The 12,242-nt window shown below is 37.2% G+C and overlaps 1 protein-coding gene across 27 annotated transcripts in view; it reads right to left on the minus strand.

Moving 5' to 3' along the window:
• The window catches only part of KCNMA1 (potassium calcium-activated channel subfamily M alpha 1), a 469,151-nt gene that overhangs the window by 99,703 nt on the left and 357,206 nt on the right, over positions 1-12,242 (minus strand). For 26 of the 27 annotated variants that reach the window (XM_050305299.1, XM_050305298.1, XM_050305292.1 and 23 more), the window contains one exon: positions 7,878-7,954. In XM_050305299.1, coding sequence (XP_050161256.1) covers positions 7,878-7,954 — 77 coding nt within the window. Of the gene's footprint in view, positions 1-4,334; positions 4,344-7,877; positions 7,955-12,242 lie in introns of all 27 variants that reach the window. The other variant, XM_050305314.1, reaches the window with a different exon arrangement.

A 12,242-nucleotide genomic window follows, 5' to 3' on the forward strand; every position in this document is an offset into this window, starting at 1 on the left:
CATGACTAATGCCATGTTCTTTTAGCATCCTAGTAGAGTTATCTTACAGCTGTTCAGAAAGTCATCATGCAGCATCAGGCTTGTTCATTGCATAGTACATCATTCCTCAGAGCTTGGATTTTAATAAGAAGGTTTCCACTGCAGCTTTTGAAGCATACACATTCAAACTACACAGAAAATTCAAAACAGCATTTGTTTTCCCATGGTTTCCCTCTGTCTAACTCTTCCCAACACATTCTTTAAAGTTGAAAAGTCGGACAGTAAAAGAAAAGTGAAATAAGTTACCAAAAGTGTGGAAGTCTTTCCAGTATGCCTATTTTACTTTTTAAAGAAATTAAAGAAAAATAAAGGGCATTTGTGAAACAGTAACAGTAGGTGTGGTAAAAGGCAGGCCCATTTTGCTTTAATTATAGCTGTTTTGAAGGACTTTTTCTAATCAGATGATGTAGCAAAGCACACTAAAATTCTCAACTGCTGTGTCATTGGTTAGTAACAGTCCCTGGTTTTCATTTACTTGTAGCCATATCTTGTAACAGTCAATAGTAGGATAGGACACATTTATGAAAATTAAAAAGAAATAATCCGTAAGGGCAAAGAAGGCTGGGAAGGAAAACTTTTTGCATCATTTTAATCAGACTTAAACCAATAAAGTGGGAAATTTAGGGCCTTCTGTTCAATAAGGGAAGGACACCATGGAGATTGTCAAAAGCAATGCCCTTCAGGGACTGTTTTTAACTGTTATTGTCAGTTGTTCTGGAGATCATGCATCATTTGAATATTTCACATCATTAACATGCAGGAAACAGGCTTGGACCTGGAAATATAAGTAGCAGAAAGGACTTTCTATAAGGGTTTCAACCAGTATATAAGCAACTGCACATCAGAGCAATAACTTTTGGAAAGAAAACATGCTGTTACTCTTCATTCCTTTTATACAGTCAGTTACATTCATACCAAACACACTACTTATTTTAAATAAAACAAAACACATACTGTTAGTAGGGATGACTAGAGACAAGATCAAAGACGAGACAGAAATGATTTCAAATGGTTCAGCCACACACACACCATTTTCTGTAAAACTTCCATAAACATTAACAAAAAATGGAAATAATCAGAGAGACAGGGGGACCTTAAGAACAGCCTTTGGGTGAGTGTTAAATTCATCTGACACCTGTAGAACCTGCATAACAATCAACTAATTTCTACGCCTAGAAGTGTTATGGATGTTGAATAGAATTATTATTTGATACTGGTGAAGATGTAACTTGGGACAAAAAGGAAACTACTTCCCTATTTTCAAGTGTATAATAAATAGAAAAAAATAGGAACAGATCCTTCTACTTAATATGATGACTATAACACAGCACTTGTAAAACTATTTAGTAAAAATATCAGGGGAAGTTTTCATGGACATGAAGATAAGACTGCTTAAATAATTTACTAAGAAAACAAGGCATATATGAACTACTAATTGACTCATTAAGAGCAAAAGGACAGCAAAATTTCATTAAATTATTTATAAAGTAAATAAATACACTTAGAACCCTTTTTTTTGCAATTTTTCTCAGGAGGCAGTAGCCTTCCATTCTAATAAAGAAGGAATGTGCCCTAGATGTCTAAGCTTTGAGTAGTACCTTACTTTCTCATCTCAAAAACTCAAAAAGTCCAGTTAAAATGCCTATATTGTCTGGATCTGAGGTGTTACTTAGAGTTCACAAACAGTAATGGGAAATATTTCCAGCTGCAAAAATAAGCAAAGGAAACTGCAGATTATTCTCTAGCTAAGATGTCAAGGAACAGCTCCTCATTTTTTTTTTTTTTTAAAAAAAAAAAGGCAGAACAAAGTGTCCCTTCATCTTTGCTGACTTTTTGTTTTGTTTTGTTTTAACCATAGAGTTTCCCTTATCCTAGTAATCCTCCTGTCACTACGGCAGTTTTCCCTGACCTAAGCAGTAACAAAAGTGGATCTCCGAGGACATCTAGTGGATCTCTCTGAGGTAGCAGCTGGTTAAGAGGAAGTGGAGATTTCTTGACCAGCAAATGGTACATAAAGGTCCCACTACACTTCAGAACTGAAATGGCACAGTGCATTTCAATTCATCAAGTTCTCATGATCCAAACTATGCGTAAAATATCAGCAGCATTAAAGGACGACCAGACTGGTCTGACCATCTCTCAGCAATGCTGGTTTTACTATCATGAGACTGGAACACAGACAGGACTTGCCCAGCACAGTTTCGGTTTCCCAAAAAAATACAGCAGCATGTTTGTGAGAATTTATTTTCACTAAACACAAGAGACAAAGCTATCTCTCTGTTATTTAATTTTACAAGACAACTTTAAGACTAGCAAGTAAGCATCTTCACTGACTTGCAGTTTTTGCAATGAAAAGCAACTGGTTACTTGTTTGCTCCAATCACAAGGTGCTGTTCTTTGCCAAAAGCGTAAAAACCAGCAGTAGACCTGAGTGGACATTTTGTCCTATTTTAGTTACTATAAGAATGACTCATGGGTTTTTTGATGTAATGGCACATTTATAGACCAATTCATTTTAATTTTCAAATCCGATCATGACCTTTCATTACCTTAAAGAAGACTCTCAGCCAGTGTACTCTCAAAGCTAAACATATTTCTGAACAAACAGAAGCTATTGGGGAAATGGAAAAAAAAACAAATCAAAGCTACATGACCATTACTTTTATAATTCTTTCGTAGCATAAATAGCTCCTTTATTTATTTATTACTATTTAAACTATTTTCTCTAGTTCAGAAAGGCCTCAACATAGAAGCATGTTTCAAATAAATCCAAATTACTTCCAGTATGTTGGCTCAAAGTTAATAGGGTTCATCATTTTATCCATAGAAATTAGTTTATTTCTGGTTTGTTATTGATTCTTTTCAGGCTGATCTGTTTTATAATCTGAATTTTTTCTGCTGTCCCATCTTCTGCTGTATCATTCAATAGGATAAAAACAGATCTCTGGAAAAATTTCTATTCTCTCGTCAAACTCCTTCTTCCACAACAGGATCTCAATCCTTTAGAATGGTTTGCAGGCACCACAATAAGATAAATAAAAAATTAATGGTGATCATAATGCAGGTCATCACAAGTTTAAGACAGCCAGAACTTTATCATGCAATGCCAGGAGCATAAATTTTTCCTTGATTCTTTGCAAGATCTTACAGTGTGTACAGCTGAGAGGGGGAAAAATATCTCAATCCTGATTAAGACCTGAAGTGTTTTCACACAATAAATTCAGTATATCTGGTAAAATGTTGAAGAAGTCTCACAGCCTCGCTTACTTAGAATAGCTGCAGTTATATGGTATGGTTACAGCCTCAAGCTGGTACAGTAATGTCACACTGCAGCTATGAGATACTTGATCCCCCTTGCTGTTTGAAAGAACAAGCCCATATAATCTCAACACTGCCCTATATAACCAGTACATTTCTTTGCAGTACTGGTATTTCTAAGCAGCAAATTCTTTCCATGTCCCAAATGCTGTGTTTATTTAAATCGTCACAAGTGTACACACTAAAAAGTGGCTGATGAGAGCCTTCATAGATTCTGTAACTTCAAAGATTGATATGAAGTGGTCTATAAAGTTCCTATTCTAGATATAATAATAATAACAATGTAAAACTTTACAGCCAAGGCCCTGAAAAGTTAGAGTGCATCTACTTATGCAACAATTTCCAAAGCAGCAAGCTCAGGAAAATAATCACTGTAGCTTGTTTCCTTTTGAAGATATCTCTGGGTTTATAGAATAAAAGTTAGCCACACAGTTAATTCATTGTCTAGCTTTCCCCCATCAACTTTTTTTCCTATTCTGTCAACAAGAAGAAAGAAGTTAGATAAGCACAGTAAAAGTCTGCTGTGTTGCTTTTTGTGTCAGCTATGCAATGGAAAGGAAAAAGTACCAAAAAATTGAACAGGGGTCTGACAATGAATTGAATTGTACTTAACCAGGCCAACAGTGCTATAGTGGCAGTTACCCCAGCCTAACTGATATCCCTAAGAATTCATGAGATATCTCTAGAATAATTTCAAGAAAATACTATTGCCAAGATCTCATTTTCAAATAGGGAAAAAAAAATAAGTGTGTGGAAAAAAGAGGTAAATAGGTAGAAGAGGGGAAAACTGCTGTATTTTCTTCAGTGTCACCCTAATCTCCATTGGTGTAAACAATGAGAAACTTGTGGGTATGACATCACTGCTACATGCAACATAAATAAAAAAAAAGAACCAAAATACTGAACAAAAATACTCTCTGCTAGAGAAAGACAGGTTGGACCGCACTCTGGGCTACAGGGAACCCATTTTTACTCACAATAGATCACTATCAGTGTGCAGTTAAAATATAGTAGGGGCCGTGTTCCAAGGCAGCAAGAGGAAAAATAAATCAAAAGTTTGTCAATTGTCATAGATTACAAGAAATTCCTTCAAACACATCAATGTACATATGATATGTCCCCTCTGGGGTTCAACCCCCACCGTTCACAGCAAGCACTGTCACTGGAAAAAATACATAGAGAATTAGACCATAGCTGTTGCACAAAATGGAAGAAACAGGAGGAACAGGTCGTCCAGTTTAGAGATTTCATCCCAACGTGGCTGTATTTTATATAAATATATTCATATATTTGGCCTCTTGCTGCAAAAACTACAGTTAAATGGAATAGAAAGAGATTGAAAACATTAAAAAAAAATTAACAATCCGTGAATAAAATTTCCACACAAGTATTTCTTTGGACAATGTGACATCAGCATTCATATGTTATTCAGGGAGTAGATGAATAAGGAGAAAAGGATGGCAAGAAAACTGCAAAAGGAAAGCGAGATTACATTAATTATCCCTAGCCTTGTAGAAATGTACTGATCTGCCCTGAATTATTAACATTAGGCCTAACAAGTTTGGACAAATGGCTATGTAGGTCAGACTCACGTTTAGACCCCAACAATATCACAAGCTAATGTTCAGAAAGTATATAAAATGGAAGTGCAACCTCAGATGCATTATTAAAGAATGTGTTTTAAATGTCATGGGAAGTTGCATTAATTAATGCCACAATAATTAAGTTTTCCATGTAAAGATATTATTTCACATTTAATTCACCTGAATGTGTCAATATTTTACATACAACCTTTCATTTAATCTTACACATTTTGAGCATCCAGCTGCCTCTAATTACTACGCTACTTACTGATTAAAATACATATTTAACATATAGGACTACACAGATGCACGTGTGACTTCTGTATGCAGTGTCTTTGAAAACCAAATTGACATATTAGCTGTTGACAGATCAGTTAACAGTTTCCTAACTCAATAGGGAAAGAGTTTTCCCAATTTATCCTTTGCTTTGGTTAGACTGCCTTTTTAAGAACAATGATTTGTGCATCTTAAAGATGGATAACATAGTTAAGGTTTTTCAAAAGTGATTAGTGATTTGAAAGCTAAAACATTTTATGTGAATAACAGGCTCCACTAAAGACTTACCTTAAAAAAAAATCTAAAATAACCCCCAGAAAAACCAGGTCCCACAAAAAGGACCTCAAGATTGTCAATAAAATTTGAGAACCAAAAATCTCTAATTACTGTTGAAATTTTTCATTTAAATTTTCTGTGTACTGACAGTACTTTAAAAGCGAAGCAACTGTGTTATTTCTAGTACTTGTGGTCATGCCCCTAAGAGAAAGCTGTTCTTAGCTGTACTAAGGGCTGCCTGCTATCACAGTACCTGTGACCCTATCTGTGTCTAGGAAATGGGAGGAGACAAGGCAGATAGAGGGAGAGGGGAGACAAAGAAAGAGAAATGTAAGATTTGACTCTCACTGTCCACTTTTTTTCACCTGACTCAGAGGATTCCCTCCTTAGCGTTCAGCACTCACTGTGCCAGCTCTGACAGCTGCCTCCTTCTTCTGCCTCACTAACTCCATCATTTTGTTTATTCATCTGTCCAACACCCATTCATTTATTGGACTGATGTGTGACCATGCCATTTGTAACATTTCCTATTGCTACTCAGAGAAGTTGTTACTCTTGCCTTTCCATGGCCTTACTGATGGTAATATATCCATTGTGTTGGCTGAGTCTCAGGAGACCCTGTCTCCTTCCAGGTTTCCTAGTACTGAGGAGGTTACTTTGATTCTCATTAATATGCAATAAAGGGCTCTTGCCCTTTATAGTGTTAATTTATGATTCCTATCTTCTAAGAAATGACAATGAAAATTGTAGATCTTACATTAAACTGACAGATCTTTGGGTTTGTTTTTTTTTTTTTTTTTAGCAGAACATGTTTAAAAAGCATACACTATGTGAAGGAGTAGAGAAGAAAATACAAATAAAATAGGTCTTTTTTTTTTTTTCCTGACAGAACCAGATAAAATTAAACAGGTAACATATTTCTCTTTAAGTGTTGAGTAATTTGGAGAAAAGGTTTTGTTTGAGAGCTACAGGCACCCTGAGGCATCTGCAACTGGCTTTACCAGAACTTACTCAGCAGACTCATTGGCTTTGGCAGCAGTTCAAAGGTCACATTCTCACATGGATAAACTGTTCTTGAACAATTTTTTTCCAATATGTTAGGCAATGCATACATTCCTTCCACATCAGGCATGCTTTCCATGTGCTCTGCTCTCCTTGTGGCTACTGGGAAGATAAATACCATTTTCTGTCAGTGTTTCAGCTGCTTTCTCTCAATTATACTATTGTTCCACACTCCTGGTTTTTTGGAGGAGTTTTCTTTAAAAAAACTCCAGTGACATTATTTTTTTGTTTTTAAAATTTTCTTCAAGAATTTATCTATTTCAGGCACTCCGTAAAGGTAGGGAATGTCCAGTTTAGGCTTCTTCTGTCCTCCAAAATAGCACAGTGATAACACTGACTCAAGCTATAAATAAGAGAGGTTTTTTCCCTTTTAAAAGTAATGGAAAAACAGATGTGATAAAACTCTTCTGAGATCTTTCACTTCACCTAATCTGTACTTCTTCTTCATGGCAGAATACCCTAGAATGCACATAAATATTCATATATCCACTGAGGAATGGATCCCTAAAACATTTTTCTATCAGTATTACAAATACGCATGGGTCAAACACATCTTTGGCCAAAATATGGTTGTGACAGTCCCTGAAAAATAATTTCAAAGTATAGATAGGTAAAATGCTAACAGCTACATATATATATATATGTATATATATATATATATATATATATATATATAAATTCAGATGCAAAGTCTGGTCTCAATTCCAAAACCCAACTATTTCTTCATGAAAACCTGTCAAGACAATTTAAGAACTTAACTAAACTTAATATTAGCATTACAGCTAAAAGGACATATATAAGAGGCACTAATATTTATTTCTTCCAGACAATCCTTTCCTCCACTAAAACTGTTAATTTATTTAAAAAATAATTTATTTTAATAGTTATATGATATAACAGAATTCCCTAGTTGCTTTTTTTACAGAATCATATTCAGCAACACAGACAGAAGTTCTTTACTTTAAAGAAAACTACTGAAATTACTGGATTTCTGCATGTTATGACTTATAGCAAAACCTCACCACTGGCTAATCCTTAACTGAGAAACCTCCACAATCAGATCTACATTGACTTAATTCTTTAGGTTTTGTTAGCTTTGAACCTTAACTGACTTTTTAATGAAGACAGGTGTGTGGGTGGTGTGAAATGTAATAAAAACATACAGACTTCAGAAATGCAAATGGCACTTACTATGTTGCTGTGCATTTATCTCTTAGTTTTTCTGTACCACTGAGAGAAACATGTAAACACATGTATAGGTATTCTTCAGGGCTGAACAGTTCATGAAAAGGAGAGGAAGGGAGTGATAGAAATATTACTTACGCCGTTTGCAGCCACATTTTTTTATCCTTTTGGGATCTGTGATGTCATCATGACAGGCCTTGCAGTAAAAATATGCCCTGGAGAGCGAGAATGGGAAAACCGACACATTTCTTAATCCATATAAATGAAATTAGTTCCACATTTCCTCTTGTTGCAGTGAAAAATTAATGAAATATGCCAACACTAATTTCCTTTAATCTTTGAAAAGGTTTAGACATTTAAAGTAGGAAATATTTGCAGCAAGACCATTAATTTTAAACATGACTCCAAATTAGTGTTTCTTTTAATATATTTTTATTGAAAAGTAATTGGAAGAAGGGATGATAATTATGACACAGTGTATCAGTTAATTTCTCTTTCATTTTAGAAAAAAGAGCATCCAATAATTATGTCACAAATATATATATAATGAATTTGCTGTTCTTATGAGCTATACCAGGGTGGGGTTTTTTAAAGACCATCTAGCACCCTAGGCCAGTTCTTCAGTCTGATCACAAGTAGGACTTCATTTTAGTTACACTGAAACTGCAATGACATCACTGTGACATTAAATATCAGACATGATATTTGCAAAAAAAATAAAAAACAAACCCGAAACCAAATCAGAAAGGGAAAATCCACTCAAAATAAGTTCCTAAGGGAACATCTAAATAATATCTAAATCTTTATTCACACTGTTATGAGATAAATCCCATGACTGGAGTGTGACTGTCAATGCCTACAGGTTGTTCAGAAGAGACAGGAAAGGAAGGGAAGGTGGAGGAGTTGCCTTCTACATCAAGACAGGGATTAAGTGTGAAGAGTTGTCTCTGAAGAACAGCCATGAGCAGGTAGAAAGGCTGTGGGTAAAAATCAGAGACCAAGGTAACAAAGGGAACTTCATGGTTAGGGTCTACCACATGCCACCTGATGAAGGGGAGCCGGTTGATGAAGTCTTCCTGCTCCAGCTACAGAAGGCTCTTGTCCTGCTGGGGGACTTCAACCACCCCGACATCTGCTGGAAAAGTAGCATGGCAAGCTGTAGGCAATCCAGGAGACTCCTGGAATTCATGGGGGATAACTTCTTAAGCCAGAGAGCCTTACCAGAGGAAATGTGATACCAGATTTGATAGTCACAGTGAGCTAATCAGGTATGTCAAGACTACAGGAAACCTGGCTTGCAGTGATCATGCATTGGTGGATTTTGCAGTCTTGAGGAAGGAGTAAAGTCAGGCTCTTCAACATTAGGAAGGCAGTCTTTCAGCTCTTCAGAGGAGATTATCAGTGGGATCTCCTGGGAGACTGCCCTCAGGGACAAGGGAGTGGAACAGAACTGGCAGATCTTTAAAGAAGTCTTCCATAGAGGGCAAGAGCTAGAAATCCCCAGGAGCAGGAAACTGGGCAAGGAAGGCAAGAGACTGGCATGGCTGAGTAGGGGACTGCTGGTCAAACTAAAGTGCAAAAAGCAAATGCATAGGCAGTGGAAACTAGGACAGGTAACCTGGGAAGAGTATAGAGAAGAAGAAGTATGATTGTGGGTTGATGTAGTTGCCAAGCCACTCTCCATGATATTTGAAAAGTCATGGACACATTTTACCAATCCTTAATAAGAGTAGGAGGAATGATCCTGAGAACTACCCACCTGTTAGTCTCATCTCTGTGCCTTGGAAGATCATAGAACAGACCTCCTAGAAGCTGTTCTAGGGCATGTGGAGAACATGGAGGTGATTCAAGACAGCCAGCACAGCTCCACTGAGGGAAAATCCTGTCTGACCAACTTAATGGCTTTCTGTGATGGAGTAACTCCATCAGTGGATAAGGGAAGGGTTACAGACCTCATTTATCTGGACTTCTTTAAAGTCTTTGACATGGTCCCTCACAACATCCTTCTCTCCAGATTGGAGACTGATGGATTTGATGGAAGGATTGTTAGGTGAATTAGGAATAGGTAGTATGGTCACATCCACAGGGTAGTGTTCAACAGCTCGGAGTCCTGATTAGCATCAGTAATGAGTGGTGTCCCTCAAGGGTCTGTACTGGGACCAGTGTTATCTTTATTAAGGACATAGATAATTTGGATGACACCAAGCTGAGTGGTGCAGTTGACACCCTGATGGGATGCCATGCAGAGGGTCCTGGATAGGCTTGAGAAGCAGGCCTGTGGGAATCTCATGAGGTTTAACAATACTAATTGCAAGGTACTGCACCTGGATTGGGGCAACCCCTTGTATCAATCCAGGCTGGTGGATGAAAAGATCAAAAGTTGAGAAGGACTTGGGTGTGCTGCTGGATGAGACAGTGGACATGAGCCAGCAATGTGCACTTGCAGCCCAGAAAGCCAGTCATATGCTGAGCTGCATGAAAAGAAGCATGGGCAGCAGTTCAAGGGAGGTGATTCCATCCCTCTACTCTGGTCAGAGCCCATCTGAGGGTCTGGGGCCCCATGCACAGGAAGAACATTGACCTGTTCTAGCGAGTCCAGAGGAGGCCACCAAGTTGATCAATGCTGGAACACTTCTCCTATGAGAAAAGGCTGAGAGAATCGGGTTTGTTCAGCCTGGGGAAGAGAAGACTTTGGGGCAACTTAATTGCAGCCTTCCAGTACCTGAAGGGAACTTACAGAAAAGATGGGACAAGACTATTTACAAGGGCATGTAAGGACAGGACAAGGGGGAATGGGTTTAATTTGATAGAGAGTAGGTTTACATTAGATATTAGGAAAAAATTCTTGACTGTGAGGGTGGTGAGGCACTGGAACAGGTTATGCAGCGAAGTTGTGAATGCCCCATCCCTGCAGATGTTCAAGGCCAATTGGATGGGGCTTTGAGCAACTGGGACTAGTTGAAGGTGTCCCTGCCTACAGCAGGGTGGTTGGAACTAGACGATCTTCAAAGTTGCCTTCCAACCCAAACCATTCTATGATAATACAATTCTATTTTTTTTTGTCCTTCATATCTAAATAAAGAAGAACCATTTTGGTTTTGAACAGATAAAAGTAAAAATTTAAAATAAGAATATGCAATTAAGAAGATGAACCACCTAGGTTTCTATTTAACTTTGTTGCTCATGGACTTCCACTCTTCTATCAGAGGGCTCACCACTAGGTAAAGCACAAGGAGAACTAAGGAAGAGCAAAAGGTTAAACTTTTTACTTTATGTAAGTTTTTTCAAAAAATTCCAATTTAATAAATATGTATCAGAGTGCCCACAGGAGAGTTTAATCATGCCTGTCAAGTCAACATATCACGTAAGGCTGCTATGACACATTTCATGAGGATCACACACACAGCTGGCCTCTAGCTAGACAGATACAGTTTAGCAGGATTCTTGCTGGCATAACAAATTAAACATACTTTCTTAACCTGCTTATTTCCCTGTACTTGTCCATGTTCAGTATAGGTCAGCTCCCTGCCCATCTTCCCCTCATTGCATACTTAATATAATTTTTGGCAGCAAGAATCCAAGCCGCTGCTTTGCAACCACCCATAGATTTTGCTGAAAGTACTGGATGCTTGAATTGATACAACAGGAGGAACAGCAGGGAAACAGAACAATTTAAAGTCCAAAATATAAAAATAAAAATAAACAATATCAATACACAGCCTCTGATTAAACACATCCTTTGGCACTGCAACTAGGATGATCACTACCATTTCTTCTAAATTAAATAGAGTGTGGCCACCACAGGTAGAACTATAATAAAGGAAATAGAGATATAAACTGGATACCTAATTTAAATAGTTAAAAATTTATCTAAGTTATTTTACACCTCTGAATAACGACCCTGGTAGTTAAGTGGCCCATTCAGGAGAAAGAGAGCAGGTCTAGCATACAAGATATGAACCAGGGAATACAAATATAAATTGCAATGAAACCTCACTGAATGTTATTAACACTTCTAAAATCAATATAGCATGAAACTGCTGATGGAAGGTACAAGTCCTAAATGTAGCACACTTAATTTCTCTAAAAAAATTTCAGGAAGATTACTCTTTTAGGTTGTGACATTGCCTTATTTCCAAGATGCAAAATGTAAAATGAAAAATCCTTCTCTAAGCATTTGTATACTTGCTGCAGAAAGTTTCTGGTGTTCAAGATATAAACATTCCACCAAAGAGTGAACAAACTACCTCCAAGGAAATGAAAATAAAATATGTTTCAAACCATGAGTTGATGGCAAGATATAAGCCAGAAGGACAAAAATGCCTCAAATTTTTACAGTTTCTCCCCAGTACAGCTGAAAGCCCCTTTATTGAACAAGAACTAACTACCACAAACACTACCTCACAAAACTTCATGACATGAACTGGACATAGGTGCTGGGGAGGTGTAGGTTAGACATTAGAAAGAAATTCTTTACAGAGAGACTGATGAGATATTGGAATG

This window comes from Myiozetetes cayanensis, unplaced genomic scaffold, assembly GCF_022539395.1.
Source record: "Myiozetetes cayanensis isolate MyiCay16 unplaced genomic scaffold, myiCay2020 scf10, whole genome shotgun sequence".
Lineage (NCBI taxonomy): Eukaryota > Metazoa > Chordata > Aves > Passeriformes > Tyrannidae > Myiozetetes > Myiozetetes cayanensis.